This window comes from Vulpes vulpes, chromosome 9 (assembly GCF_048418805.1).
Source record: "Vulpes vulpes isolate BD-2025 chromosome 9, VulVul3, whole genome shotgun sequence".
NCBI lineage: Eukaryota > Metazoa > Chordata > Mammalia > Carnivora > Canidae > Vulpes > Vulpes vulpes.
Window position 1 is genome coordinate 11,485,520 of NC_132788.1, and position 6,643 is coordinate 11,492,162.

Below are 6,643 nucleotides of genomic sequence, written 5' to 3' on the forward strand. Positions count from 1 at the left end.
CCGCACTCACAGGCTGCCCGAGCAGGACGTGCACACGAACGAGCCGACCGTCATGTTCACGTAGGTGGGGCCGCGCTGGTCGCAGTCGAAGCACTTTCGGTTGTGCGGGAGGCCGGTCATGTCCCGCAGCATCTTCAGGTGCTTCTCCTCCTGCTTCCGCTTGGCGCTGGCCGCCATGGCCGCGGCGCCCGGGGCCGGGAGGCCGGCGGGGCCGGGAGCGGGAGCCGCAGCCGCAGCCGCAGCCGGAGCCGGAGCCGGAGCCGGGCGGCGCTGCGCCGGGGGCCCGCGCTCCCACGGGCCGCCCTGGCCGCGGCCGCCGCCCTCCGTCAGCGCGCGCCGCCCGCGCCGGGACCCCCCCCGCCGCCGCCTCGGCTCCACTCGGCTGCGCTGGGCGCGGCGCGGACGCTGCGGGGCGCGGGCGGACGGGCCGCACCAACCGGCCGGGCCGGGACAACCGCCGCCGCCGCCGCCACCTTCCCGACTCCTCCGGAGGGGGACAGAGGAGGAAGGGGCACGGCAAGAGGAGGCCCGCCCCGGGCGGCCCGAGGCCAAGTGGCGGCCGGCGCCCCCTGCCGGCCAGGAGGAGCGCGCTCCAGCGGCCGCGCCGAGGCCCGGCCTGGGGCGGGGGCGGGGGCGGGGGCGAAGGAGCGAGGATGCGAAGGCGCGGGATGCGGGCGGGCGGAGGCGCCGCGGCGTTAGCTGTGTTATCGGAGGGCTCGCGCATCACCCGACCGAGGTCCCCACCCACCGCGCCCTAAAAGGGGCCCTCTCTCCGGGGCCCGGCCTGCCTCTCTCACCATCCTGGTGTCTCCCACCCAGGCCTTCCCTGGCACCTGCACACTCCCCCCCCATCCCCACCCCACCTACCCCCCACACACACACAAGCTCCCTTCTGACCTTCTGACCCGGGCCCCTTGCCCTGCTGTTCTCTCTCTCTCTCTCTCTCTCTCTGAAGGTTTCTAGACCCTGCCACTATCCACATTTTGGACTTGATTGTTTTGGGGGTTTTCTTTATTTTTCTTCTTATTCCTTTTTTTTTTTTTTTCTTTTTTTTCTTTTTTCTTTTCTTTTCTTTTTTTTTCTTTTTTTTTTTTTTTTGGTGTGGGGATATAGCATTGAGGGATTGTTGCACACAATCCCTAGCCTTTAGCCACCAGATGCCAGAACGATTGCCCCCTCCTCAAAGCACCCCCCTCCCACCCAGCCCGTGTGGCAACCAGAAATCCCCACAGGTTGCCACATGTGGAGACATGATAGATGGATATGCAGTCAATACATTCGGGCACGTATGGCAGGCAACCTTCCTTCAGGCCAACCAACGTATTTAAAGAGTTGCCATCCACCTTGCTGAAAGCAGCCCTCCATGAAATCGCTGCGTTGGGTTTTCTTTGTAGTTCTAGTTGTTCGAAATCCTCCTTCTTATGTAGGGTTGTCTGAGTGTTGTCTGGGATCCACCCCTACCCCCCCCACTGGACTCCAAACAGCTCAGCCCCAGCATGTTCTTTACCATTCCACCCTCTGCCCCTCCCAGGGCTGGAAGCGAGGTGCTCAGTGTTCATGGGGTGGAGGCGTTCAGTGTCTCATTTAATCTCCGCAAGATCCCTTTGGGGTAAGCATTAGTATTCTTTCCATTCTCGTAAGTCTGGAAGCTGAAGCCCTGTGGGGGGGGGGTAAGTAAATCCCCCCCCCCAGGGGGAAATTTAAATTTAGTAAATTGACTTTACTATGAAAGTAAATTTCATACATACTGGAAAACTGAGATTCCAACCCAGACAGACCATAGAACCCGAATCTCTTCATCACTCTAAGCAAACACAGCCAGCAGGATGTTAGAAAGCATCCCTGCCCCTCATGTCCCAAAGGAGTACAGGGAGACCCGGAGAGCTGAAGTCCCAAGATCGCTCAGCTGGGGAGTGGGAAGGCAAGATTCGAACCCACATTTCCTAATCGCCAAGGCCAAGCCTTAGACCTCCCATGAAAGTGAAGGGATGAATCGCCCAAGAGGGACTTCATGTTAGTATTATACCATCAACAATAGCTAAATATTACAAGAAAGTGATCAACAGGTTTTGGATTGGTCAATGGATTTATTTTTTAATTTTCTTTTAAGGAATATATTGAACTCCCATGAGACCATGGCCCACCTTCAATAATTATCAGCTAATGGCTAATGTGCTTCCTACCCTCCCCAGCCTCCCATCCCTCCTTCTATTATTGTGAAGCAGATTGCAGATAGCATACCATTCACCTGCACACATGTTACTTTGCGTTGCTAAAAAAAATAATTTTAACTGAACCATGATACCATTAGCACAACTAAAAAATTAATAATTCCTTAAAATCGTGAAATATCCCATCAAGAGTTGAAGTTTCTCGCTGATGTTTAAAAAAGATTTTTACAGCTTATTTTAATCCATACATTGTCGTTGGGTAATATATGGGTTATAAAGTCTATGCATTTCCCCTCTATCTCCTTTTCCTCTTGTAATTCTGTTTTTTTTTTATTTATTTTTTTTATTTTTTATTTTTTTTAGGAACTGGGCCCTTTGCCATGTTGCTTCTCACTGATTATGTTATTTAACACCTTTACCTTTTCTAAAAATTTGTGGTTGGGTCTAGTTCACTTGTTTCCAGTTCAATATTTTCTTGTTCTTGGCAAAATATGATTTTTTTGTGTGCTTCCATCGGCGGCATGTGAGGGTAGGAGTGCGAGGGGGGTCCTTTCTCTCTTTTTATGATATTAGCAGCCATTGATGATTAATGTCTAGATTCCTTGATTTATTAAGGGTTACACAGAGGTGATAATCTAGCTCTGTCATTCCTTCCCCATTTGTCAGTTCCAATGTTTCCATAAAGATGAACTGCATCTCAGCTACTATCTGGCACAGTTTATGTCAGAAAGACAGGGTATATGTTAGATTCTTTTCCTTTATTCCAAAATTTTCCAGAGAACACATTGGTTTCCTATCACCTTGCAGTGGTGATCAATATTTTTGTCAATGTCATTACAGACTCAAGAAATTAAATACAGTTGACATATTTTGTCTCCTCGGTGCTCACATTGTTTTCTCACTGGCCTTTGGGAGCCTCTTAAAGTTGGCTCTTGAGTCTTTTGGACAAGACCCTTGACCTAAGGTCATCTGGAGTGCCATGACAGCAGGGCCCTGTGCTGTTTAGATGACAGCCCTGGAATGTCCAAACCTGGACTGATCAAAACAGAGGCTTACTTACCAGCCCCTGTCCTGATAAATATAAGACACCCAGCAGACTCTTACTCATCACCCACAAACGTGCTTAACCCACAGCCAATGGCTTGTTTCTATGTTTGTGATGCTCCCTTGTCATTTGTATGTTTTCTGGCTGCTCATCTTTCCATGGTTTGTCATCTGATAAATGCCAAAATCAGAAGGCGTGGCTGCAGCACCTTGTACAAACAGTTTAATACGCGGTTGTTTCATTATCGTGTTGTTTAGAGAAGCAGGAGAAGGTATTTCCAGAGTATCCATCTGGAGGAAGGAGGAGTTCAGGTGATGTCCAAAATATTTCCTACATATAAAGCTGAAAGTCCATATGGCGGGCTGAATTTTGGCCTTTTCGCACTCTGTGTAATATAAAAGCAAGTTTCTACTTTTAAAAATCCCAAGGGAGGTTTGCAGTATGTCAGGCCAGACTATTTATTTACTGAAATTTCCTTATCCCTCACATGAACACGCAAGGAGGTATCATTATCCTCACTTTATATAGGAGGAAATTGAGAGTCTGAAAAGCTGGCTTGCCCAAGGCCACGCTGGAAATGAAGCAATAGGTTGGGATTCAAACTCACATCGGGCTGCACCTCACCGGGCTGCACCTCACCAGCTTCTACTTCCAGTAACTGAATCCTGGCCCTGCTTATGAAGCAGAAATTACCTTCAGAGATGTTAGTACTGCAGCCAAAGTGATCTTTCAAAATGCTAATGTGACTCAGACATCCCCAGTCTCCTCCCTGCCCCCCCCCTTACAGCCTTTCAGTGACTTCCCACTGCTCTGAGGCTGAAAGAAAAGCCCTTTGAAAGTGGCCTCCTTCTTGCAGACCATGCTAGGCCTCCCCATCCCGCCCCAGCTCCAATGTGCCCCAGGCATGACCCTAAATCTCCACCACCCTGCTCCAGCCCTACTTCCTTCTCAGGGTTTCATATTCCCTTCTGTCCCACCTCAGGGCCTTTGCACATGTATTGTTGCTTCCAAAAAGAGTCTCCCTCTCTTTTCCTTCTCATCCCTTAGATCCAGCTCAATATCTGGTTTTCAGAGATCCTTCTCTGTCCCTCCTAGTTAAGTCAAACCCCATAGTAGGTGCTCAGTAGCATGTACCTCTCCTTTAGAGCGCATGCTGCTGTGGCTATTTACAGTGCTTTGTGATTTCCAGTTAGGGTCCCTAGCCCCCCACTACATAGTGGACTTCACTCAGGAGGGGCTTAGGTCTGCGTTTGCTCACCATTACTCCTCCAGTACTTAGCATGGAGCCTGGCTCTTAGAAGGGACTCAGTAAATATTGGTTGAATGAATAAATTAATACAGCAGCGGGGAGCCAGAGAATAAAGCGTCCTTCAGTCTTATGCAGTGGGTTCTGCACTCTGTTTATCACTGTCACTGCTGTTTTGGCTCCCAGAATGATTACAGCTCTGTCCAAGCTACTATAGTTTTGTTAAAGAACTTGCAAATTCTGAAATCAAACCTCTTGACGGTAAGAATCTAAAACCTGACTTGCTTAGAGGCTCCTGCCGGTCTTATCACCAAGGGTGACTCAGAAAATGTCCTGAACAAACCCTGGCTTTGGAGAGGCCCCAAGGAGCCAGCAACGGAGCTGCCAACTCATCCTAGGCTACCCCACCCTCGGCGCCTGGAGGCGAGGCCCAGAAAGGAGGCCCTTCGGTGTCTTACCAGACAGCAAAGCAGGACAAGCAATAACAAGTATCATAGGATAACTAGAAGTGGCTTCGTTGCCCAGAGCATCGGAGTGGGAAGGGGAGGGCTCCCCATTCAAGAAGAACTCAAATTTAGACTTAACAATAATCTCTAACTGAGCTACCCACAGGGTCAAGGAGAACCACCAACATAATAGAAGATCCTGGCAGGCACGCATGCATGTCCCATGTGATCCTTGCCACCTGCATGCAGCAGGCCCTAAAATCATACCTTTTTTTTTCAGATTTTTATTTAAATTCTAGTTAGTTAACATATGGTGTAATATTGGTTTCAGGAGTAGAATACAGTGATTCATCACTTACAACACCCAGTGCTCATCATAACAAGTGCCCTCCTTAATCCCTAGCACCCATCTAGCTCTATTCATACTTTTAACAAGTCCTGGATTTACTTTGTGGATAACACCATTCTCTTGTTTTCTTGGGTTGCTTGGGTATTAAAAGGTCTGATTTGTTAAGTATAATTATTTTTAAGCATATCACAGTTTTTGTGGCCCCATTTAGACATCTTTTCGTGTTCTAATATACTGGGAGCCTTGAAAACACTGAAGTGGCATAAGCCCTCTCTGAGATGACTGCCACGTCCTCCCCACTCCCCACCTCCCTGCCCAGCCCCAGCTTGAAGCTCTGACCTTTCAGAAGCTCCAGCTCCTCCCCCAGACACCCAGTTTCGGGCTGGTGAGCCTGGTCTGTTGGAGAACCTCGATCCTACATTCTTAGGGTCCTCATATCTTCCGTTCCTTTAGAACCCCCTGATGCGCCAAGGCGATTTCGATTAGCAGAGGAGCTACTGGACAACAGTGAGCATTTACAATCTAGGAAAACTGGGCCTGGGGGTTTTCCCTTTTCATTGACAACTTCCCTCCTTTCCAGGTTCCGGCCCTAAAACCAATGCTACTTTTTATGGCCCATTTACACAGTGTAAAAGGCCAAGTGATGGTGGCCTCATTAATTCCCGTAGGCCCCCGGGTTTCATAGAATGAATAATCATAGGGCCTATGTATGAAGCACCGTGGAACAATATTCAACTCAATTTTTTCCCCATTCTTCTGTTGATAGCGCCTTCCTTTAGCTGTGGTTTGATTATTTTTAACCTCGCTTGCTGATGCGCTTTTTAATTTGCAAGAAGCAGTGAGATAGAAAAGGAAGAGGGGAAAAAACCTACAGAAGACAGGCAGTCAGTGCACACTTCCTGGAAACATCAGTGTGGTTTCTGGGTAGTCTCTGCAGAGAGCGCCAAGAAACTAGACACCTGAAGGACCCATGTCCCTCAGCACCAGGCAGTCGCCTGGCTTCCTTCTCCCTAAAGGCAGCCAGGATAAACAAAGAGGCTGCTGAAGCTGCCCCCACAGCATCCGAGCTGCTGAAGACCTTCTCTTCTGCTGGGATTCCTTTCACTGTGTCCTTCATGGGCTTTGTCTCACCAGCCAAACTCTGCTCAGAGAGCAGGGATCCAGTCACAACCTGTGTCTCGAGTTTGCCAGGCCATGGAAGGAACATGCCAGTTGGTTGACTGATCCAATCCCAGGCCATTCTAGAAGCCCAGAATAATTGCAACTAGACTTCAGTTATCCATTTATCAGAAAGGCATTTTCTGGACTTTGGAGGGAAACCAAAAAGACTTTTCAGCCTTCATTCATTCATTCATGCATGCATGCATGCATTCACTAGATATCCAG

General features: G+C 49.3%; 1 protein-coding gene across 5 annotated transcripts in view; it reads right to left on the bottom strand.

Moving 5' to 3' along the window:
• AGFG1 (ArfGAP with FG repeats 1) overlaps positions 1-464 on the bottom strand; it is a 79,885-nt gene extending 79,421 nt beyond the window's left edge. For 4 of the 5 annotated variants that reach the window (XM_072719336.1, XM_072719337.1, XM_072719335.1 and 1 more), the window contains exon 1: positions 11-299. In XM_072719336.1, the coding sequence (XP_072575437.1) occupies positions 11-177 (167 nt within the window). In that variant the 5' untranslated portion in view covers positions 178-299. Of the gene's footprint in view, positions 1-10 lie in introns of all 5 variants that reach the window. The other variant, XM_072719342.1, reaches the window with a different exon arrangement.
• Between the last annotated feature and the right edge of the window lie 6,179 nt (positions 465-6,643).